Below are 24147 nucleotides of genomic sequence, written 5' to 3'. Positions count from 1 at the left end.
GGTAGCCGGATTGGTTCATTGCTAGAAGTGGTGGATCGATTTCATTGAGGTGTAATGTGATTTGGGATAGCAGAATCTTCTCTAACACCTTGGATATAGCTGGAAGCACACTTATTGGCCTAAAATCCTTAGCTGAAGTAGGGCTCGTTACTTTAGGTATTGGTGTAAATGTTAGTAACAGGAAATACCAATCGATGCTGCCGCTCACCTAATGTTTCCCAAACCTTATCAGACGTGACAGGGTTCAAGAAATTGATCTAATATTCAGAGAGCTGCATTCGCGACTTTTTGGATTACTTTTCAGCCGAAAGAACCAGTGTGGTTCTGTTTTGGAACAAGATCTTGACCACGACTAGATGTACGGGAGAGATGGCTTTCCCGCATCTGAGTCAGTTTATTCTAAGTTTTTTTAGTTTTACCTCACTCGTCAGCTTCTGTTGAGCGCTTGTTTCCTGCGTATAATATAAATAAGAACAAATCAAGGAATAAATTGAACGTTTCGACCACTAAAAACTATGTTAAGCTTAACTCTGAGGATAATGGACTGGTAAATATTTCTGCTACTATGAAATCTAAGTACAATGTCGCAATGTATGATCGAAAGTAATTGCAATGTAACCATATAGCTTGTTGTCATCCGTTACGTAAAATAAAATGTCATTTTTAGGTATCCAGACAATTCTAGACTTTTTTATTGCCAACTTCCAGAATTTACAAAAAAACACCTGGCAACCCTGCGTCTGATTGTGTCAGTTCTCCTGATCAGTTGTACTGAAAAATGTACACAATTTGTTGCTGAGTGATTATTCCCCTTTATCTTACATTCGTTTCTTTTAATTAATTGTGGACGATTCAGAAACCCAGTGTAGTTAGTTCGTCGCCAAAGATCCTTCCGTATTCTTGAATCGTTTAGCACCGTGAGCGTTCCAGAATGTCCCGTTACAATCAATCCAACCCCAGCAGCTATGCCCAAACCTATAAACTCGTAGTAGTGGGAGGAGGAGGTGTCGGAAAATCTGCAATCACCATCCAATTCATACAGGTATTTTTAGCAAACACTTGGGCAGTTTAATCATTCTATTGCCAAAATATTGCCGTTTTTGCGGATGTTGCATTCAAATGGCAAGTAGCTTGGCTAAACATTTCACATCTGGCATGGGGGACGTTTCGGGTGATGGCCGTAAAAATACTAGCATAGTAATCGCCTTAAACCTTAAGTGGAAGGATAGAGCGAGACAGCGCCATGCAGAATGGGACAGCAGCTCGAGTCCGATCAAAGACAAACACCGATCATCGGTTGTAGAATGCAAATCCAATCGTTTCCATTGCCCATCCGTTCGATCTCGATCGGAACAGAACGCGACAGAAAAGAAACATTTAACCATGAGGAGCATTGATCGCCCACATAATTCTCGACCGATTTCGTCATCATCTTCGTAGAGTGTCCAACATAGGTAGAGAGGAGAGCAATAGGAAGGCGAACGTACGTAATGGCAAGTTTGCGTCCGAAAGACAACAATTTGTTCTGTCAATATTCGAGAATCGTCAGAAGGCTGAACCCATATTCACACAACCTGCGCTTCACAGTAATAATACATACAATGTATGTCTTGTATGTACGTTGTAGTTGTTTGCTGGTGTTCTCTTATCTGTTTTAATAACGATAGAAAAACTTGAAAACAGATGCAATTTATTTATATCAGTTTTCTGGCATTCAAGCTGAAGAGAACATCCGTTGAATCAAATTAAGTACCTACACATGTTGTAATCTGTTGAATATCTACACCAGGTGTTTGCAAAACTATTTAGCTAAGAACATGGTCCTTATCTAATGGTATTTACGCTTATCTTCGGTGATTTAAGCAATCCATCGTGCTAACAAACGTCTTCAATTCTTGAAATATTTGTTCAATTGATGATAGATTATTTTGCGATAACTTTATAACATTTTTATGTTGACTTTACAGTGATTGATCATAATTCTAAACATTTGGCATTACTTTTTCAATACGAATTTTCCATGTATACTCTTTGTTACAGAGCTACTTTGTCACCGATTACGATCCGACCATCGAAGACTCCTACACCAAGCAGTGTGTTATCGATGATGTTCCGGCGAAACTTGATAGTAAATTTTTGAATACAATCACAAAAATATTCTAACGTTACGTTAACATGTTTGATTGTGCATTCCAGTTTTGGATACTGCCGGCCAGGAGGAATTTAGTGCTATGCGGGAGCAGTACATGAGATCGGGTGAAGGTTTTCTCCTAGTATTTGCTGTAACTGATCATGCCAGTTTCGACGAGATGTACAAATTCCACAAGCAGATTCTACGTGTCAAAGATCGCGATGAGTTCCCAATGCTGATGGTTGGCAACAAATCGGATCTAGATCATCAAAGGGTTGTGCCCCTCGAAGAGGCCCAACAGTTGAGTAGACAGTTGAAAATTCCGTACATCGAATGTAGCGCAAAGCTGAGAATTAATGTAGATCAAGCTTTCCATGAACTAGTTCGTGTAGTTCGAAGATTCCAAATATCCGAAAGACCACTCATTGACGAGAAAAGTAAACGAAAGGGTGGTAAAAAGAAGTGTTGCATTCTGTAAAGAAATAGCTTTCGCTGATTTCTTTATACGCACAACTCAGTCTAAATGCGCACTGTATGGCGAAATGAAAGTCCATTAGTTTTGGTCCGAGACACAAAAGGAAAGATCACATAAATAACTGCCGTACTATTTGTCATGCAACGTGATTAATAATAGAACTAGACAATACTAATTGTGGCACAAAACTGTCTAATACGAACTTCACCGAAAAATCTAATTCTTAACCTACATATCCTATTAAAGAATTTATCCCATTTAACTCCTTTTGTGCCATACAATTATATACGATTATTGAATTTTAAAGTGAAAACTCATAAACATATGTGCCTAATCGATATTCAATATCAGTACAGAAATACTGGCAGGAACAGAGGTCAGTCAGTTGTTACAAAGAAGAAGAACGACTCGGGGAGTAAATCGAAGAAGACGGCCATGCAAGCATTTTTAAACCTTAGTTTCGTCCTTTGCTTTAAGTTACATTATTTGTCAGCCCTGCCCTGACAAATTGAAACGAACATTTTACTAGGTGTGTTCGAAGAAGATTTCGTTCACGATATACAAAAACACGTATCAAACATATATTATCTATTTTTGAACAGATGAAAAAAACAGAACTATATTTACTACTTATGTGTAAAGAGACTTATACTATAGGTAGCTGGATGTTATATTGTGCTTGAATTGAAAGGAGCTTTTTAAGAAAATATATATAAGATAAATTTTTATTCATGTTAACAAAACTGTACGCAAATATTAATATAATATCGGATGCTTATGGTGTGAGCTCCCAATCAAGATGATGTTGGCAATGTAACCGTTTGAAATTGTTTGCAATGTAGCTTCAATAATATTAACCAAATTAAAATCAGCTTTAAATGTACTTTGAACTGAACCGTTCAAAACACTAAAAGATACGCAAAGCGAAAAAAATATATATAAAAAAATATTGCAGAAACATTTCGGTGCTATTTGGACACATAAAAAAGAAAGGTTTTAAATTATATTGTCGTGTAACTGTTTGTCAAACATGTTTTAATTAAATATATGTTCAAATATTTTGACCGACTAAATCGGCATTTTTTATTTTGTAAAAGAAAAGGCAATTTAATTCCATTCTGATCGAAGATATTTGGTTTGCGTGAAATACTCCTAGAGTAATGATCTGTGCATTGTAGCATCGGGAAAAAGTTGGGAATCGCGAATTCCTAGGTGTCTGGTAACATTAAACATTTCCAAGAACGTCTAACTGTTGAACGGAACCGAAGGTTTGGAAAAAAATGGTAAGTTCAATGGGAAAACTATGGCAAACGCGTTTTTGGCCCTTAAATTGCAACCGAACGCCTCAGTTTAAGATGTGACAAAAAAGTCGCAAACGAGCAAGACTTTCATGCAGAACACTATAAATAAAATAAAAATGTGCAGAACACTAGAACTCGAACTTGACTACATAGGTTTTTGGTTCAGAACTTCTGAATCAGAAGTTCTTAAACAGTGTTGATAAAACATAATGCGGTCGGAATCCAGTTTGTTGTTGCCGGAGTGTAGCGTCGATTTTCTCCTGGATCCTATTCAGGATCATTTTGCTGAGTACTTTGAGGATTGTACAGACCAACGTTATGCCACGCCAGTAACCGCACTATGTCAGGTCTCCTTTCTTCGGGACCTTTACGAGGATACCCTGCATCCAGTCGTCCGGGAATGTTGCAGTATCCCAGATGTCAGCGAAAAGACGGTGCAACATTTGTGCTGACAAGGCAGGGCTGGCTTTCAGCATTTCCGCAGGAACGCAATCGATCGCAGGTGCTTTGTTGGATTTCATGTCTTTGATTGCCGCTTTTATTTCAGCCAGCGAGGGCGCTTACGAGTTGACGCCATTTATGCAACTTACTGTTGGCGCTTCGATCTGCGGGTTCTGTTGGCCATCGCTATTCGTGACTCGGAAGAGTTGTTCGAAGTGCTCAGTCCATCGTTCGAGCTGATCTGTTCGATCGGTCAATAACTGATCTGCTCGGTCTTTTAGCGGCATTCTAGCATTAATCCTTGCACCACTAAGACTAGGGCTTCGGCTAGGGAGTTGGTCCAGGCTCTCTTGTCTCGTCTACAAGCTCGTTTAACTGCCTTTTCCAGCTCCGCATAACGTAAGCGGGCGGCTGCTTTGGCAAACCCGGTACATGCCTGCTCAATTCCGACTTTCGCCTTTCTCCGACCATCGACCATCCTCCAAGTTTCATCCGACATCCATTCACTTCTTCTTCCACAAACTTTACCGAGAGTACCATGGCTCGTCGTGATAAAGGGATTCTTGATTCCACACCACTGTTCTTCGACTGTTCCGTCTGTCGGCAATTCCGAGGCTCGGGACTCTAGCTGTTCAACGTATGCCCTTTTCATCTCTAGATTCTCCAACCGGCGGACGTCGTATCGACACCCGACTTTCTCCTCGCGTCGTTGGACACGCGCAACTCTCAGTCGTATCTCGTCAAGGACGAGGTGATCGTTAGATGCAATGTCTGCGCTTCGTTTGTTGCAGACATCATGAAGGCTCCTTCTCCATTTTCGGGTTATGCAGATGTGGTCAATTTGATTCTCTGTTCGGCCATCTCGGCATACCCAAGTGACCTTATGTGCTGGTCGATGGGGGAAGAGCGATCACCATGTTGTTGTTTCCACAAAATTCTATAAACAGCGGGCTTAACAGGAAACCAACTCCTCGTTCCCGAGTAAAGTGTTTCCTCGTATGCCAGAGTAAGCAGTACTTGCCCGGACTGTGTCTTGTGTTCTCCAGCATAAGGCCAACGGACTTCGCTCAGTCCTAGAATTTCAAGCTTGAGGCGGCTAGCTTCTCTAGCAAGTTGAGCCAGCTTGCCTTGTTGGGCAAGGGTTAAACGTTCCAAGTTCCAATTCGTGTCCGTGTTTTCATGCTAAAAGTCGTCACCAAAGTTCCAGGTAGGTAATTGCTTTCGGATTACGGATAATTGCATCCCCGTTGTTTCAAATAAGTACCGACTTCACTCAAAATAAAAAAAGTTCCTCTACAAAACGACCCAACCTACTACTTTAGTGGGTACAGCCTTGCTCCACTGATATGTAAACGAATAGCATTAGGTTAAGAGAAACGCTCTCGCTCCGTATCGACCCGCATCGCATCAATGAATGAGACGAAACCGGGCTCTCCGGACGATGATGCGGCGCGAGAATTGTTTTGGTTTTTCTCGCCAGCCACCCACCAACCACTAACAAACCAATCGACATGATTCGCACAACCTTCGCCGTTGGCCCGAATCGCATCGCATGGGGGCTGGGGGAGCTGTTTCGTACCCCACGATGCATGGTCCAATCAGAGATTGTTGAGCAGAGTTGAGACTCCGAAAAGCTCGGTACAACTTTTAGCTCCCTCGTCGAATCGTGTGAACCAGCCAACAACCAACATCATGCCTTTTGTGGGACAACCAGCTGAGTGCGCGTAGTAGTAGGAAAACAAGTATAGCTGGATAATAATAGTTTCTCTTTCACTTTCATTGATTGCAGTTTTCAGTCTGACATTAATTAGGTTGCAAAGCTGCGAAGAAAACTTCTAAAGATGCGCTTTTGGTAGAATCAGTTATGTGATAACCCACGACATGTGTTGTGTAATGAATAGCGGGGTATAGACCCGAAAATCAAGTTGTGCAATGTGTAAAATGATCAGAGACTGCAGATTGACCTGAGAAGTCAGCGAATATTGTCGGACCAATCGTCGTGAAACTCACTCGCTAGACCAGCAAAAGGTCTGAATCGAAAATAAAACGTGCAATCGGTGAAATTGTTATGCCCATTAGGAGGATGGCTGTCCTCGTCAAATTGTTGCGTAATCTGAAAATTCCGCGCTGGTCCACCCTGCTCCCGGTGCTGTTTTATTTAGTTTTCATCACCTGCATTCTCATGATAGCGTTCCCCGCCAATCAGTCTGGCGAGGACACGAAAGAGGGAAGAAAAAAGAGTCATGCGGATCGGCAGGACGACGACAGCAGTCTCAACTCCGTCCTGGAGAATGTCAGCGAGGAACGGCTGCAGGATCTGGCCGAGGCATTCAGCAAGTTAGTATACCTTTCACGAGTCGTTTTAAAGCGTGAGCAGATTTGGTGCGTAGTGCGTAATATTTCCGTTTCAAAAGCTCTAAGCCATCAGCGAACTTGAAAAAATTTGTCTGATTTTAAAGTTTTTGAGCTTTTAATTACTATTGCGATGGTTTGTGCCTAAGAGTGATTAAACTATTTATGACATATCTTCCTCACACACAGGCGCAAAACGCGATAATAATAGTTAAACAAATGGAAAAACATTTAGAAATTCTTTACAAATACTTCAATAGTAACCTTTAACTCTAAACTTATCGAAAACCAAGGACATGATCTTTCGCTCTTCCAGAAGAGTTATCACCAGCAGTAATCACCTTTTTTCGCAAATTCTACAATTGACAAAGTTGACAACTTTAAATACTTGGGGTTGACATGGATGAAACACTTTCCTGGAGTCTTCATATAAACAACATAATCAAAAAAACATCGTCCTTGAGTGGCATTCTTTGGAGCGTCAAGAATTTTGTACCGCGTCATGTTCTTATGAAATTTTACTTTGCATTTATTCATTCACAGTTTAACTTATAGACACTATAATTTCATATAGTCTGGCAAAGAGAATGACGGGAGCCAATCGAACTGTCATTCGCGGGAGCCAATCGAGCAAACTTTCTAAATATTGGAAAATCATGGTTGAAGTATTGTGATTCACAAACCTTTTTTGGCTTTTTGGTAACATTAACTAAAGTTGATTAGCATAATTTCCACTAGTTTTACATCTATAGATTATATAATATTTTTCAAAAGCTATTTGAAGTTGAACTGACAAAAATAGCATGTAATTTACGAATCTAATAAACTATTTTTTTATTTTGCAACTGGAAAGAGTTATGAAGAGCTTGAACATTATAATAGAATGCTCGATTAGCTCCGCGCGAATGACAGTTCGATTGGCTCCCGTCATTCTCTTTGCCAGACTATATGAAATTATAGTGTCTATAGTTTAACTACCTTATCGCAGTGTGGGGGAGGGTATCTTTGTCTCTTCTTGCCCGGTTGCAGACGTTACAGAATCGTTGTATGAAAACTATCTTTAAACTCCTTTCCTGTATCCAACTTCATTACTTTATTCAAGTACACTGAGCATTTTTTTTTTTCGCGGTATTTCGTACCGCGTAAAAAACCTCGTTAATTCGAAAATCCACGTAAAAAACCCCGAAATTCGAAAATCCACGTAAAAAATCCATTTTACCACGTTACCAAAAAAACGCGTAAGAACCATGATTATTTAAAAATTTGCGTACAATGATAGTTTATTTTTAAGATAAAAAACAAAATCAATTAGATTAATAGAATAGTAGAATATAGTGAGGCTTATTTGACAGTGTCGAATTCAAATCGTCTCATGTCTCATGTCTCAGGTCTTAGTCTCAGGTCTCATGTCTCAGGTCTCATGTTTCAGGTCTCATGTCTCATGTCTCATATCTCATGTCTCATATCTCAGGTCTCATGTCTCAGGTCTCATGTCTCAGGTCTCATGTCTCATATCTCATGTCTCATGTCTCAGGTCTCATGTTTCAGGTCTCATGTCTCAGGTCTCATATCTCAGGTCTCATGTCTCACGTCTCATGTCTCAGGTCTCATGTCGCATGTCGCATGTCTCATGTTTCAGGTCTCAGGTCTCATGTCTCAGGTCTCATGTCTAAGGTCTCATGTCTCGTGTCTTAGGTGTCATGTCTCGTGTCTCAGATCTCGAGTCTCATATTTCAAGACTCAAATCTCAGGTCTCATGTCTCAGGTCTCAGGTCTCAAGTCTCATGTTTCACGTTCTTAGTCTCAGAGCTAAGATTTTCCCAACTACTAAAAGATTCTAAGTGTTTTCCTTTGAAAAAGTCTTAGAATATTTTCTTTTAAAAAACCACGTTAATTGTATTTTGGGGCTCTTGTCTTCTTTCGGCACTTAATTTCAACTTTTTTCAATGTCTTGACACCAAACCATTGAAACCACTAGCTTAATTGAATTATAAAGCTAAAAAAAAATAAACGGTTTAACGTACAAAACTATACATTTTTATGAACGTTAGACCTGCTGATCATAATGCAACCAAAACATTAACCGAACTAGGAAGATACAGTTGTTTGAAAACAGCTATTTTTTCATAGTTTTTTCAATATATCTCGTTTCAGCCTACATATTTTTACTAAGTATGTTGCAAAAAACTGCTCCATTTCAAATAACTCAAAATTCTTTCAAACATACTTTGAATGTATAAGCTCTGCCTGAAAAGATATGGTATAAAAACTGAAAATTTTGAAAAAAAAATATTTTTTATTTTTGAATTTTTCTATATTTTTATGGTTAGCTTCTACGATGTTGACGTCTTTAACAAAACTACTACACTTTTCACAATCTAAAAACTTGCTGAAGACATAATAGCTCTAAAATGAAAATTACAAAAAAATAATTTTTCTATCGCACTACTAGGATGATTTAATCACTTTTTCAAAAGCTCATTTATAGTACTTGTAATGTAGATAAAATGTCCCGAAGATACTATAGGTCCAAAACGCTTCGTTTTGGCGCAAACAATTTGATCACCTTTTTGTATCGTTTTCCCCTGTGTGCGTCGGAAAGAAATTTTGCAGCTATTCTTGAAAAACATTTTCAATCCAAAATTCTAATATTTGTTTTTATATCTAATTTTAGAGCCGACACCAATGGTGATAAACATTTATCGATTCAAGAACTCGCCAAATACATTAATTTCAAAATAAGAGACCACATAGATAGCGCGATTCGCAACAATCCAACCCTTTTTGTAGAAATTGATCTGAAACCGCGAGATGGCCTCGTTAGCTGGGATGAGTATCAAATGTTCACCCTTCGCGAAAAAGGCATCCACGAGTCGTACATGAAGAAGAAACTATTCGACACGCTAGACCGCAAGATCAAGGAATCGCTGGCACGCGATAAAGCCGTCTGGATGGAGGCTGCTCGGACCGATCCGATGAGCCTGACGTTGGATGAGTTCTTATCCTTCAAGCATCCAGAATCCAGTACAGTCAATCTGTTAAACTTGGTGGACGACATTCTGCGTCAGTTCGATATGGACGGCGATGATAAACTTACGATAGGCGAATTTTCCGATGTTCTACCAAATGGGGTTGCCGATTCCAGCAATAAGAAGATCATTCTGTCCCAAAGCGAACGCGAACGGAAAGAAGAGTTTACTAAAATCATCGACAAAAACCATGACAACAAAGCAGATCGAGGAGAACTACTGGCTTATGTTGATCCGAGGCACCCTCGATACGCTATCCAGGAAGCTTCAACGCTATTCACACTGGCCGATAAAAATGGAGACGCAAAACTCACACTACAGGAGGTAAGAAAATGTTGCGATTGGAGATTACATGCTTTTTCAAAATTAAAACTTATTGCATTTTTTTCGCTTTACGTTACAGATGATAGCAAAATCCTCCATATTCATTTCATCGAAAATGATCAATACCGCGGAAAGTTTCCACGACGAGTTCTAGGTGTTCATGTAATCGTACTAGAGAATTGCGATTGTGATAATGCTGATAATTGCTTGGAAATCATCCAAGCAACTTACTTGTGTGGAATTGAATTTGTTATTTCAACAAATTTGGAATAAGGAACCGACTATTCTATTTTGATAGATTTTGTTTGATTTAAATTTTAAAAAAGTGATTCAAATCAAGACAAGTTAGTATTACTAGATTTCATAAACATTCCTGAAGACAAGTGAAAAGCAAAAAAAAATAAGACTACAGTTAAAAACTCATAAGCTCGTCTAAAATTCATCTCATTATGTGAATTGTATTTTAAACGCTCTCTAAAAAATTTGTTTTTGAAAAAAAAAATGTAATACTTTTTATATATCCAAAATACCTTTCCTCCGACAAATCTCAACTTCTGTGCCCAAATATGGTTTGATTTGGGTGAGGGAGTGTGCTAGGCCGCTACGAAAAAATCGATGTACTTCTTGTTTTCCGGGAATCTACCACTTGGGGCATTATTCCCTGATCGATCTTCTTCTTTAATTATTTTTTAATTTACATATTGTTCCGTCTCACGACATAACTTGATGGACATAATTCCTAAAATTCCCCCGGTCCATAGCAACCGTTCTCCAATTTCTCGGACATCCCACATTCGCCAGATCACGCTCCACTTGTCTTGTCTTGTCGTATCTTGTCCTACCGGATTCGTAGGGAACACCTGTTTTGCAGGACAGTCGTCCGGCATTCTCGCAAAATATCCTGGGTTAAGTCTTCTCGACCGCAGTTGCTTGTGGAGTCCATAGTAAGCACGATCAATCGCTGCCAGATCTCACGACTTATTTCGTTGTCCGCGGTCACCAGTGAGCCGAGATAGACAAAGTCATCGATTATCTCCAGCTCGTCGCCGTCGATCGTCACCTTGATATTACTGGACAAGCAGATTCGGTCGGTCTTGGATCCGCAGGCCAGCATATATTTGGTCTTGGAAGTATATCGTTATTCCTGCTTCGCGTTTTAGTTTGCCGTAGATCTCCTCCACCGCTGCAGATGATCTGCCGACTATATCAATGTCATCGGCAAAGCAGATAAGTTGACTGGATCTGTTGAAAATCGTGCCCTGCATTTCGCCCACCGCTCGTCGAATATTTAACACCTTCTAGAGCCACGTTGAACATCATGCAGGACCATCGTCTTGTCGAAGCTCCCTGCGCGATTCGAATGAACTCGACAATTCACCTGAAATCCACACAAATCACTGCGTTACAACCATCGTCGCCTTGATCAGTCTTGTCAGCTTCTCGAAAAACGACGATGCGGTTTTCAAGTCGATGAATAGATGGTGCGTAGGGATTTATTGTTCAGGGATTTTTGGAGGATTTGCCGTAATGTTAAGATCTGGTCCTTCGTAGACCGTCCCTCATGAAGCCGGCCTGATGACTTTATACGAATATGTTAGCTTTTGGCGTTAAGCGGCGGACTAGAATTCGGGGCAATATTTGCTTATTTTATCTTTGCAGATATTTAGAAATATTTGACTATCTTATTCTACTTTTGAACACCGCCTTACAAATATTAATATCAAAGTTACTAACAATTTCATTGAAACGAGCACATCATGTATCCAAAGGTTGTTTTATCCCTATCGATTCATCGAATAGTTAGTCTGAGGAATTCCTGCGTCTAATGCAGTTCGAAACTCCAGCTGCAGCTCTCATTTTAGAGTGGTTGCTCATGAATTATGTTATAATTTGATTTAAAATAATTCCAATAAAACAACAAAAAGTTGAATAATTTTTGAAAAGATCATTTGATTTTGAAAGGTGTAGCAAAGCACACCGGGTCAGCTAGTGAATGATAAATGAAAAAAAATCACCTCAAACTGAAATCGAACTCTAGTCTTTTGATTACCTCTCCAACACCTTACCAATAGGCCATATCGTCAGATGTAAACTAGTCAAGCTGTAATTCTATAATTCAGTTGACTACATCGAGTTGAATTCGCTACTAGATTATACGGCAGAGAACGCTCATCGTGCCCCGATTAATAGTGCTCTGTTCGCCCCGAGCCAACAAATTTAAGCAAACACGTGTTTTAATATTGATAAAGTGAAAAATCAAAATTTTATGATGGTGAAAATTGAGAAACTATGTGTACTTCATGTTGCAGTGCGTACATTATAGATCAATATGATTTTAAGATCATAAGAGCTTATTTCGGGGTGCTCAAAAATTATAATATTTTCGTCACTTGAGAACCTAGCTGTTTTTTTAAATATCTCTGTAAAGATGATAAGGAGATAAGGTGATTCGGATGATGCTAATAACTACCGGCCAATTTCAACTCTTAGTGTTTTCAGTAAGGTGTTTGAGAAATTAATGGTAAAAAGAATTATAAATTTTCTTGATCAAAACAATATCCTTTATAAACTACAATAGGGTTTTAGACCTGGATCTGGCACACTCGTTGCAATCTCTGAGTTAGTTGACTCTATAATTGAGGAAATCGATTCGAAAAATATAGTTGGTGCATTATTTCTCGATTTAAAGAAAGCATTCGATACGCTAAATCACGAAATTTTGTTGGCTAAAATGCACAAATATGGAATAAGGGGATTAGCTAATGATTTAATTCGTAGCTATCTTAATAACCGAAAACAATTCGTCGTTATCGATGGAACAGAAAGTGAATCTAAAAACATCTGCGTTGGTGTGCCTCAAGGCAGCAATATAGGGCCGATTCTTTTTCTTCTATACATCAATGATATATGTAATCTTCCACTAATAGGGACAGCAAGGTTATTCGCTGATGATACAGCTCTTTTCTATACAGGGAAATCCCCAATCACAATCATAGACAATTTAGAACATGATCTTAAATTGTTATCCATGTATTTTAACAGTTGTTACAGTTGAATTTTAGAGCTTTTGTTATGGTGTGATTTGAGCAAAATCCATGTCCATGTCCATGTCGTCCATGTGGGACGACGAGAAGAATTTCCGCGGCGGCCGGTGGGTGATCAACGTGCCCCGGCAGCAGCACCACGAATTGGACAAATATTGGCTGGATACGATATTGTGTCGGATTGGCGAGGTTTTCGATAATCCTGAAGAAATTTGCGGTGCCGTCGTGAACATTCGACAGAAGACGGATGAAATTGCGATTTGGACCTCCACCGTCATGAACCGGGACGCGCCGATGCCGGAGAAGCCGTAAGTCGATTTTTTTTCCACGTCCGAACCATCATTGTGATGAAGGAGATTGGGTGGGTGAAATAAAAGTGGCCATTAGAAAATTTTAAATTATGTTCTCGTTTTTCATTGTGGCGACGACCATGAGAAACCATCTGTTACAAATGGCGCCCAACTAAATCGAACCACTTTGATTATTAGTTCGACAAATTTTAGGGACTTTGCGTCCACTTACAATTATTATGATTTTTAATATTCGATAATTGTACTTATCATTATTTCATTATTGCTCTTCTCGTATATCACACCATATTATTGTGTAATCATAAGTATCGTGTTATTTATTCGATATTGTTGTGAATTAAAATTTACTTTAATTATTTATTTACATTGCAATACATCATGCACAGTTATCAAGGGGGTTACCAAGGAAAAATCAAAAGGAACGCGATCTGGAGGCGCGGTATAACCTCTATTCCGGGCCCTTGGTAATTAAGAGGATTAAATCCCTCTTTTCCTGAGATAACTGTTGCTTTTAGTTCTGTTTAGTCCTCACTGTAAAATCACAGCTATTATTCTCTTCAATGGCTACATGATTTAATATGCTTGTTTTGCTGCTTGGGTGAAAGTCTTTTAGTCGTTTGGTTCAGGATTCGAGGAAATTTTTGCCAGGTCTGCTGGTATAGATCGACATCATTTGCCAAGATATGTTGGCGTTGAGTTTCGTCTTTAGTTTTAGTTAAATCTTTGCCATAATTCGTTGGCGTAAAGATATTTTTGCCAAGATTCGTTGGCTTTGAGTTTATTATGATGTGTTTATGTATTATGTATTTATGTATTAAGTTTTAGACACCTCTGCAGTAGGTGTTACGCTTCCGAGGTATGCTCGGAATGTAGTCGATCATTTCTTTCCCTCGAACTCCTTGTGGCGTGGTTTTGAAATTTTCATGGATTTCTATCATAATCCATGAAAATTTCTACCAAAGCAGCAATGTTGTGTTACAGTTGAATTTTAGAGCTTTTGTTATGGTGTGATTTGAGCAAAAATAGAGTTAGAAAACCCAACCCTAATCAAAAACAAATCAACTTGTTCGACCAGATTTGGCCCACTGTATCGAACTTTAAAAAGAAAAACCCGACAGCCCACAGTCCACGAAAAACGGAAAAAAAAGAAAAATAACTGTCATCGGATATTTCCGGACATCGGTCGAGGCTGCGACAAGACGAAGTTCAAAAAGTGTGGCGGATTTCCCGCGAAAAGCCCCAGCGAAGCAAAATTTTCCTGTCCCCTGTTTCAATCAACGTGTCTGGACAGACATTTCGACGAGCTGACGAGCTGAGCCGATTGGCAATCATGGCTGGCGAAACCGATGAGGAGGTTGAGCGACGACGGGGGAGCGCCGAGCAAAATCATACCGAGCAGTACGGCATCGTCGATCCGGATCGCATCATCAAGAATCCGCTGCAATTCCAGTGGACGCTCTGGTATCAGGAACCGGATAAGAACAAGTCGTGGGGAGACAATCTGAACGAGGTGGCCACCGTCGGTGTCGTTGAGGACTTCTGGAGATTATACAACCACATCAAGAGCCCGTCGGACCTGAAGACCGAGTGCGATTGTTCGCTGTTCGAGCAGGGCATCCGCCCCATGTGGGACGACGAGAAGAATTTCCGCGGCGGCCGGTGGGTGATCAACGTGCCCCGGCAGCAGCACCACGAATTGGACAAATATTGGCTGGATACGATATTGTGTCGGATTGGCGAGGTTTTCGATAATCCTGAAGAAATTTGCGGTGCCGTCGTGAACATTCGACAGAAGACGGATGAAATTGCGATTTGGACCTCCACCGTCATGAACCGGGACGCGCCGATGCCGGAGAAGCCGTAAGTCGATTTTTTTTCCACGTCCGAACCATCATTGTGATGAAGGAGATTGGGTGGGTGAAATAAAAGTGGCCATTAGAAAATTTTAAATTATGTTCTCGTTTTTCATTGTGGCGACGACCATGAGAAACCATCTGTTACACAGTAACCTTCTTTCATTAAACTACAAAAAAAACAAAGTACATGTTATTTCATTCTATTAGAAAAAATTTACCTCCCCACCGGGAACCACACCTTAACGAGTTTGTGATACTCAAGGTCAAGAACTTTAAATATCTCGGGTTACACTTAGATGAAACTCTTTCTTGGAATTGCCACATACAAAATTTAGAGAAAAAAATTCCCCCCCTTTGTGTGTACTTTGGAGATTAAGAAACTTCATACCTCAACATGTTCTGCTCAAATTTTACTATGCACACATTCACTCTTTGTTAACCCATTCGAGACCGATTGCACACCGTGTGTGCAATGGAATTTTTGTACCTTTGTCAGAACAATCTTTCATTGTGAATTAACTATTGCTCGGAAATATAAAATTCTTATACCAATGGAATCCGCAAATGTTAGGCAAAATGTATTGGGAAATGGTTTGGATGAAAAACAAACGACATAAAAGTTATCTAAGAGTGAAGTACAATGAGTTCTAATGTCGTGAAAAGGCCTCCGTCTCGAATGGGTTAAATTATCTTATACTAGTTTGGGGACGCGCATCACAATCAAATCTCCAAAAACTTCAAACCTTACAAAATCCGTGTTTATAAAATATCTACAAGCTTCCTTTGCTTTATTCAACTAGACTCATTTACTCAACCACATCCCATAATATTTTACCTCTAGTAGACATCTGTGATTTTCAAATTATAATGTACGTCTTTGATAGTTTACACTCAACAACGATCATCCGAAATATTCATTTCTCGACTGCAATAAGAACACATAATACTCGCTATTTAAATCAATTATAACGATGTCGATCATCTACTAGTTTAGGTCAGAAAAGAATTTCTTTCATTGGTCCTACAAAATATAACTCCTTACCTAACGAATTAAAAGAAACCAATTCTCGTTCCATGTTCAAAAACAAGTTACTCCAAATATTCAAAACTAAATTAAGTCGTTAAAAAAAGTCGAACAAAGTTAGTCTTAAGTACCTATTTTTTAAATTTTTGTAGCAATAATTTATGTAAAATTTAGTATAACATTTAAAATCTTATTAATTTTATTTTTTTGTAAATTTGTTTTATTGTTGTTGTAAAGAATAGTAAAATTTAATTTTAACATGAATCTCTTAAAAGGAAATCTCTTTCCATTGAGATTCATGGTGTCAGTTAGTTTAATTAGTATCGTCACATTTCTCCGCATTAAATAATCTATTATTGCGTTCTCAGCATGAGTTAAATTATGCTCGCGTATAACTTTTTAATGCCTTTTGCTGCCAGACATGCTGAGAACAGTAGCGTCCATTACCAGGAGGCTCAATTGAGCCTTTTGGTATGGGGGAGTGTGGTGGGCCGCTACAAAATTTCTTTATCTCAAGATTCCTTTTTTTGTGAAGAAATAATACTATAGTATAGGAAGTACGAAACAAATCCTCATGAAATTTTTGCAGAAAATACGTACTTCTGTAGAAAAGAGGAATGCTTATTATGCCCCGGGTGCTCGTTATGCCCTTATCTCCCCTGTATTTATAAATTGTTTAGCACTAATTTGTATTTGCGTTTTAATGGTAGGGTCACAAAAAGTTCAAAAAAGTGCTCTTAAAAGCCTACTTTTCATTCGATTGCTAGTGAAGACTGTTCGAGGGTTGGTAAAGTTAAAAAAATATGATTACAAAATTTATTCTAATTCTAACATTTTGTTGTATTTAGATTTTTTATACAACGAAAAATGAATTTACTACAATTTTTCAAAGTTGACTACTTTACGCGATTTTTTTACTTATTGAAATTTCATCTCTTTTTTTAGTTCAGCGTTAGGTTGCACCCGGATTTTCAGTGCTTTCTCACCGTTTGACGCAATGGAATCGAAGCAACATAGTTATAGACTACTTTAATTGTACGAAGAAAAAAAAATTAGTCTTTAGTTAACAGCCAATCAGTTCAGTTGAACTTTACATGGCCTTCGAATTCCCAATAATACAAACTTAAAAGTTCAAATTTACTATGTACACGTTTCTTAAAAATTCTGCAAAAAATCATGAATGACAAAATGCAAAATTCAAAAATGACTCCAAATCGACTCAGTCTAATGTATCATGTCGTTTCACTTCTCATGTCTCACATCAAACGCTTCACTTCTTCCCTCTCACTACTCACAGCTAACTCTTCTCTTATTTTGATCTATTCTCACTATTCGCGCCACTTCTCACGTATCTCTCCTCACATCCATAATTTCACTTCTGTCGTGTCATTTATCACTTCCCACGTCTCACTTCTTACGCGATACGCCCCACTTCTTATTTCTCACTTCTCACGTCTTATACGACCCACTTACACTTACACTTATTATTTCTAACGTCTTATTTTTCAAGTCTTACACACAAAATTTCCGAGGCTGGAATTTAGCAAAATTTTGCTCAAATTTGACCAGCTAGAAATTTAGCAATCAATTTAGCAATATTTTTCTGCTAGAATTTTAGCAAACAAGGGAAAAAATAAGCCGCCGGAATGTTTCACTAAAATTTTAGCAAAAACCGGTGAAAAATACGGTGCAGAATTTGAACCTACAAAATTTATTATTTTCTCTCGGAAACACAGGAAGGGTATCAGATTACCAATAATATACACAAATTGTTTCACCTTCATAAATTTATTTTTAATCTTTCTAAATGTAACCATCACTTAACAACACTTTGTCACTTCTATTTTTAAGACTTTTCTACTGTGGGTGGACCGGGTTACTCCAGATGTGAAATTCTAACATCGATTTCCGGATTTTCCTATTGGCCGCCAAAGTTCCGTTCCGCCAGGACTTGACAATCGTCTCGGACATTTTGTGGCATTGATGTTTTTCCTTACTGGCAGCTGCAATTTGGTAGAAAAAATAAATAATTTTACAAACTGAAACCGTAAAAACTGTCTGCTTCCAGATTTATTCTTACCTGCTTGCTTTCATTGTCGAATCGGCTACCATTTCGTTGTCCACTTCATCAAAGGCTCCGACGGAATTGAATTTTTTAAGAACACTGGTTGTTTTTCTAGCGGCGGCAAATACGACTGCCGCCAAAAAAGAAAGCGGCCAATAAAATTAGTTTTTACTAAAATCAAGCAAAATCCGCTTTTTCCTATCGTGTTAGTAAAACGAACTCAATTACTAATCGAAAGTAATCGACTATTTTTGCTAAGTTGAGGCCCAGAAATTTTGTGTGTATGTCCCACTTTTCACGTCTTACTTCTTTGGTCTTTCATCTTACATTTTGTATCTCATATGTCATATGTATAAGATCTTAAGTCCCATGTCTTATCATGATTATTGTCTTATGTTGAATATCCCGTATCAGGTTACATGTCTCAAGCGTCAGGTCTCAGTTGTAAAGTCCCATGTTTCAGGTTTCATGTCTAAAGTCTCTTTTCCTAGGTCTCAGATTGCAGATCTCAGATCTGGTTTTTCCACACAGTTTTCGGGGAATATCACGGTTTTTTTACACGGTATGAATACCTGTTGGAAAACTTGTGTGTACCTTCCTATATTTTTTCTCAGATTTATCGCTCCTCGTCTATAGTTCATTTGATATTTACTTTGTCTTTTCTATCTTTATTTTTTTCTCAAAAAAGGTGTCGGCACCACTGGCAGCATTGGTTAGGTTGTCAACAACCAGCACCGTGTATGACGACCTTTTTTCTTGTTGGGATAACCATCTTGTTTTTATTTCCCCGGCTTTTGTGCGCGTCTTGTTTGAGCAAGTAATAAGTGATTTGTTTGTCGTGAAATTGAAGCTTTTTTCGGTGATTTCCCGCAGGAAAGGTATCACTTGTTGAAGTGCAACAAGACCCCGATTTCTCCAACCGTAAGTTGCTCCTTTTATGAAATCTGACGAAAGCTAATAAGCAGTTAATATTCGTACAGTGATCCCACCATTCCGAACCACCGATACTTTGCCAGGTAGATTAATTAGTGCCTCGTTTAATGTAAGTTGTCTTTGATACTTGATTGTTAGGATAGAATTTCGCTAATTATCGGTTGTTGAAACAGTGATACCGTTCCGATACCACTCGATTTCGGCAGCACTCGACGAATTGCCTGATAGAATTCAGAGCATAGCTAACCGTAAGTTCTTTTTACTTTATCTAACTGAAAGTGAAATTCGAATCTTAATACAGTTATTTGTTCCATGTTAGTGATTTCCGTATTCTGGCTCGGATAGACCCGGGTTCGAAAGCAATCGAGTAGCGAAGCACAGGCGACATTCTCGCACTAAAATGTAAGCTAGATTTTAATACTTAACCGAAAAATGTAAACTAAAAGTCGAATATTTTTAGCTTTGAAGCTGCTGTAATAAAGACTGCTCTCGAAAATTAGTGTCGAGCCTTATTTGAAGTAACAAAAGGTGTCATATCAAATAATCAATTGTAAACGCAAAGCGAGTTAAGCATTTAAAAATTAAAGATGTAAGCCGTTTCGATTCAACCAACTTAAAGATAAACTTACGACTTTTTCAAAATGTATCCCAAACACTTTGCAAACAAAACAAGCCTCAGTCCGCTCAGCAGGGATGCCAGGTGTTGAGGATAAAAAATCTGGGCAATTTTGAAAAAAAGTCTGTGTGTGTCTGTGCACAAGGAAAATCACAAATTTTGTACTGAACCAGAATTTTGACAATGCGTGTGAGCGGGAGGGTGGGAGGGGGGGAGGGGGGGGGGGGTGTTGTATTCGGGTTATATGAGTTAAGAACTATATAACTAACACTGTTTCCTACCACGTACCATGCCGATCTTATTTAAAAAAAAAATTGAATGAATGATTGGTCAATTATACATGAATACAAGCGAGAATTAAAGTCTAATATGGCACTTACGGATCAAATCCGATACATGTATATTCATTTCATCACTCAATTAAGAAAGTCTGTAAAATCTGGGCACTCTGAGCAAAAATCTGGGCAAAATCTGTGTCTGGCCAATATCTGGACGAAGGGTCAAAAGTCTTGGTTTTACAGACAAATCTGGGCACCTGGCAACCCAGCCGCTCAGACCAGAATACGTATGTTATTATAGAAGTTTTTGAAATCATAATATGGAATGGTATTTTAGAAATTAATTACAGTTATGTATATTTGTTTATTTAGTTAGTCCGAGTGGAATAAGACGAAATGGAAGAACGAGCATCAGCAATTGAAAGATTTTCAAAATGCATTGAAACAGCTGAAACCTTTGTAGCCGATATGCTCGCACAATTCAATTGGAGTAGAGATTCATTAAAGGTGGTAACATTTCTGGCATTTATCTTATTTTTTTTCTTTGATTTGAACATTGCCATATTTAAGTTCAAAAAGAAATCTGATATCAATATCTCTCGTTTTACAAATCTTTTGTTTTTTTACGAATTTAAACAACATGCCAAATGACAATAAATGGAAAATATCAGGAAACCAGCAAGATTGCATCAAAACCTAAAAAAGAACCGAAATTCGAGTTTCAACAATCATGCTTAAAAGCGAACGATCCTTATTCGGTTAGAATTGGTAAGTAGCTAGAACAAATTACTCAATTCAATAGTTGAGAAAGTCGTAATTTTGTTTTAAACATTACATTTTAAACTTTTTGTATATCAGGATTTATCGTCAGAAAGAAAAACGAATAAATCTCTAATCCAACTGTGGTTCTGAATTCAACAGACCATTTAAAAAATTTCATTTAGTTTATGATAGAAACAGTAAATTTAGTTTATGATAGACTATGTAAATAAATGATAGACACACAATTATCAATAAAATTTTATTTAAAAAAATATACCTATATGAATGTCTATTTTTAAGAAAACCTATGAAATTTTTATTTTGTTTTTCATGACAGATCAAACCACGCAAGAAGCAATAATAAATAACACAGCTCTTGATGATAAAACTAGCCATGAGATTGACTCATTGCATAACGCAAGATACATTCCTTCAAGCTTTGAGGATCTGGTAACGAATTTTACTGCAGAGGATAGACTAGCTATTTATCAATATGTGATAGATAAAACCCCAAAGACGAATCATGTTGCCGAAATTGAAATGAGGTAAGTTTTTAATACGTAACAAACCCTGGTAGAACGAATACTTAATAGCATTTCTTTTTCTCAACAGGTTTAAGAAAAAAGATAAAGATGAAAAACCTACGTCGCTAGCCGAAATTGCGGCCTACCGAAGGGAGACGCGTCGTCGAAACCCAAAATATCGAGTAGCTAAAAACCCCCTCAGTTACAAGGAGGAAATCGCACAATTGATACAGCTGCAAACTGAAACTATGGCCGAGTATCTCAACCAATCCAAGTCGAGCAAAAAGGGTCGAAAGTATGAATTGAAGGAAACAAACGATAAACACCGTAAACGAACCAAGCGATCAAAGTCACGGGATCGACAATCGTCGCGTGATCATAGAAAGAGAAGTAGAAGAGATTAAAACAGCATTTAGGAATGTCTATGATGGTTACGTGATCATCACTAGGTTAAATGAAAGAAACGTGTTTTGTTTAATTTGAAATTGCTAGTAACACCTTATTCTTTATACTCCGAAAAACACAACGAAGCATTCGTTCCTCCAAATCCAAAGGAATTTTTCAATGCTATCCGTCGTTGGGTTTTATCAGTTTGCCAGTCTTGTGGTACATTAGGCACAAAATTCATGCCCTGCATTTCCTCTGCGCTCGATTCCAGATTAATAGTCGGTGCTATTTTACCCTGATTGCATGCTAGTACAGTGAACATCGCCTCTAAATTACCGGCTGCTCCTAGCAAATGTCCGTGTGCACCTTTCGTTGATGAAACTGCGAGTTTACTCCAGTTATCCATAAACAACGTCCGCACTGCTCTGGCCTCGATTGCGTCGCCAATGGGCGTCGATGTAGCATGAGCGTTTATGTACCCCACATCGTTGGGAGATATATTAGCATTCTCCAGGGCTCTACTCATTGCGAGTATGGCCCCGGTTCCATCTTCACGAGGTGCAGTTAAATGTGAAGCATCACCAGATAGTCCGTACCCCAAGATTTCCGCTATTATAGGAACATTCCTTCGTTTGGCATGCTCTAGTTCTTCTAGCACAAAAACAGCCGACCCTTCTCCCATCACAAAACCATCCCTAGCATTGTCGAACGGTCTTGACGATTTGTGGGGCTCTTCATTGAAAGATGTGCTGAGTGCTCGTAGCCTGCAAAAACCAGCAATGGCCAACGGGCTGATACAAGCTTCAGCACCTCCACACACCATCACATCAGCATCGCCATGCTGGATGATTCTGAATGCGTCCCCTATCGAGTGGGCTCCAGTTGCGCAAGCAGTCGAAACCGAATGGTTTGGGCCCCGAAATCCGTATTTGATACTGATTTGCCCAGCCGGCATATTTGGTAAAATTCGAGGTACGAAAAAAGGACTTACCCGATTGTAACCTCTCTTCAGTGCATCGTTGGTTTCGCAAACATCCATCAAGTCGACCATTCCCATGCCTATGGCAACGCCCGTTCTTCGACAGTCGAATTCATCTGTCGGTAGCCAGCCAGCTTGCTCCAAGGCTTGTTTGGAGGCAATCATAGCCAAAGCTGTCGCTCTTGCCATTGTTTTTAATTCCGTTTTACCTATGGGAAAATCAGACAAAACATTGAAAAAAAAATAACTATTATCCAGTTTTAAGTCCAAATTAGAAGTTTTGAAGGTCTATTACGGATTCAACAAAATTTAAAACGAGCTTACCGAAATGTGCCTCAACGTTTAAATCTCTGGGGTCAATGCTTGCCGCAACACGGCATGGTAGTTTCTCGTAAGATTCGCCGGTCAGTCGTTTGATACCCGATACACCGGCAAGAATATTGTTCCAGGCTTGGGTAACATTACATCCGACCGGTGAGACCACCCCGAGCCCAGTAACGACAACTCGACGACGACCCGCTTCAACTGATGAGAAAAGGATTTTGCTGGAGCTGATGTTTCGACTTTGCAGGTACCGTATTGCTGGCAAGTATCGCATGTTTGGGAAAGTCACAACTTTGTTTCTACTAAAAATGGCGATACACCGTATTAACTAAAACTAAATGGCAAAATTAAGCTACAAACTGTTTCAATAAAAGCATAACACAATTTTAGAATTTTAAAGAACTTTTCAAAATAAACTGCTTGAACAAAAATCATGCATGCATGCAGTTTATCGAGCAGAACGCAGCCACTTACACTCTCAGCCGCTTTGAGCAAATAATGGTTAACAAATAAAATATATAGAAAAAAGGTAGTCCTCATAAAGAATGCTTTTGATTTTTAATTTCAACGGAAGTAACTGCACAACCTGTAGCATACTTTGAATAGTTTACTTTATTTTAGTAAAAAATAATGCATTTTTGAATTACATCTTAATCTGTAATTTAGTTTTCTCTAATCAAAGGTTGATCGTTCGACTAGTTGGAAAATTATAGAAGTATTATAACCATCATTTTGGCCAGTCTAGTTTATTGCAATCGTCCTAATCACTGCAATCTGCAATCGCTCCTAAAAATAATCATCAAAATCATGCATAGACTGAGTAATCTCCCGTTTTTAGTAAAGCCCTACTAGCTTTAGTTTTTAGAGGTTTTTAGTAACGATTTATAGACTTGCATTCGAAAAAACATCAAACTGATAAACCTTATCTAGATCACTTTTTGTAGAGTAAAAACGTGATATAATTCTTATTGGGGATGCAAGCTCATAGGGC

The 24147-nt window shown here is 38.6% G+C and overlaps 5 protein-coding genes across 8 annotated transcripts; 4 read left to right on the top strand and 1 right to left on the bottom strand.

Annotated features, from left to right (window-relative positions):
* Nucleotides 1–751: 751 nt before the first annotated feature.
* LOC129756881 (ras-like protein 2) lies at nt 752–3651 on the top strand. Of its 2 annotated transcripts, none has more exons than XM_055753926.1 (3): nt 752–1042; nt 2041–2128; nt 2197–3650. In XM_055753926.1, exons 1-3 carry the CDS (start codon nt 932–934, stop codon nt 2607–2609), a joined length of 612 nt encoding a protein of 203 aa, XP_055609901.1. In that variant the 5' UTR covers nt 752–931; the 3' UTR covers nt 2610–3650. The 2 variants fall into 2 exon arrangements, with proteins under 2 accessions (XP_055609901.1, XP_055609902.1); XM_055753927.1 differs by lacking the exon at nt 752–1042 and adding an exon at nt 1593–1834 and having other exon boundaries at nt 2197–3651.
* A 2294-nt stretch (nt 3652–5945) lies between these two features.
* Nucleotides 5946–10511, top strand: LOC129754663 (45 kDa calcium-binding protein). Its single transcript, XM_055750845.1, has 3 exons — nt 5946–6685; nt 9375–10053; nt 10133–10511. Exons 1-3 carry the CDS (start codon nt 6417–6419, stop codon nt 10205–10207), a joined length of 1023 nt encoding a protein of 340 aa, XP_055606820.1. The 5' UTR covers nt 5946–6416; the 3' UTR covers nt 10208–10511.
* Nucleotides 10512–14050: 3539 nt separating this feature from the next.
* LOC129755790 (eukaryotic translation initiation factor 4E-like) lies at nt 14051–15361 on the top strand. The gene has a single exon (XM_055752445.1). It carries the CDS (start codon nt 14739–14741, stop codon nt 15270–15272), a length of 534 nt encoding a protein of 177 aa, XP_055608420.1. The 5' UTR covers nt 14051–14738; the 3' UTR covers nt 15273–15361.
* Nucleotides 15362–19356: 3995 nt separating this feature from the next.
* LOC129754155 (uncharacterized) lies at nt 19357–21929 on the top strand. Of its 3 annotated transcripts, none has more exons than XM_055750043.1 (5): nt 19357–19395; nt 20553–20687; nt 20852–20948; nt 21280–21487; nt 21555–21929. In XM_055750043.1, the coding sequence occupies exons 2-5, from the start codon at nt 20577–20579 to the stop codon at nt 21868–21870; spliced, it is 732 nt and encodes a 243-aa protein (XP_055606018.1). In that variant the 5' UTR covers nt 19357–19395; nt 20553–20576; the 3' UTR covers nt 21871–21929. The 3 variants fall into 3 exon arrangements, with proteins under 3 accessions (XP_055606018.1, XP_055606019.1, XP_055606017.1); XM_055750044.1 differs by lacking the exon at nt 19357–19395 and adding an exon at nt 20449–20467; XM_055750042.1 differs by lacking the exon at nt 19357–19395 and having other exon boundaries at nt 20475–20687.
* A 6-nt stretch (nt 21930–21935) lies between these two features.
* LOC129754154 (3-oxoacyl-[acyl-carrier-protein] synthase, mitochondrial) lies at nt 21936–23576 on the bottom strand. The gene is made up of 2 exons (XM_055750041.1): nt 23157–23576; nt 21936–23041 (listed from the first exon to the last, which is right to left on the bottom strand). The coding sequence occupies exons 1-2, from the start codon at nt 23428–23430 to the stop codon at nt 21966–21968; spliced, it is 1350 nt and encodes a 449-aa protein (XP_055606016.1). The 5' UTR covers nt 23431–23576; the 3' UTR covers nt 21936–21965.
* Between the last annotated feature and the right edge of the window lie 571 nt (nt 23577–24147).

This window comes from Uranotaenia lowii, chromosome 3 (assembly GCF_029784155.1).
Source record: "Uranotaenia lowii strain MFRU-FL chromosome 3, ASM2978415v1, whole genome shotgun sequence".
Lineage (NCBI taxonomy): Eukaryota > Metazoa > Arthropoda > Insecta > Diptera > Culicidae > Uranotaenia > Uranotaenia lowii.
Note: the sequence above shows the minus strand (reverse complement) of the source record. Positions and strands in the feature narration are given on the sequence as shown.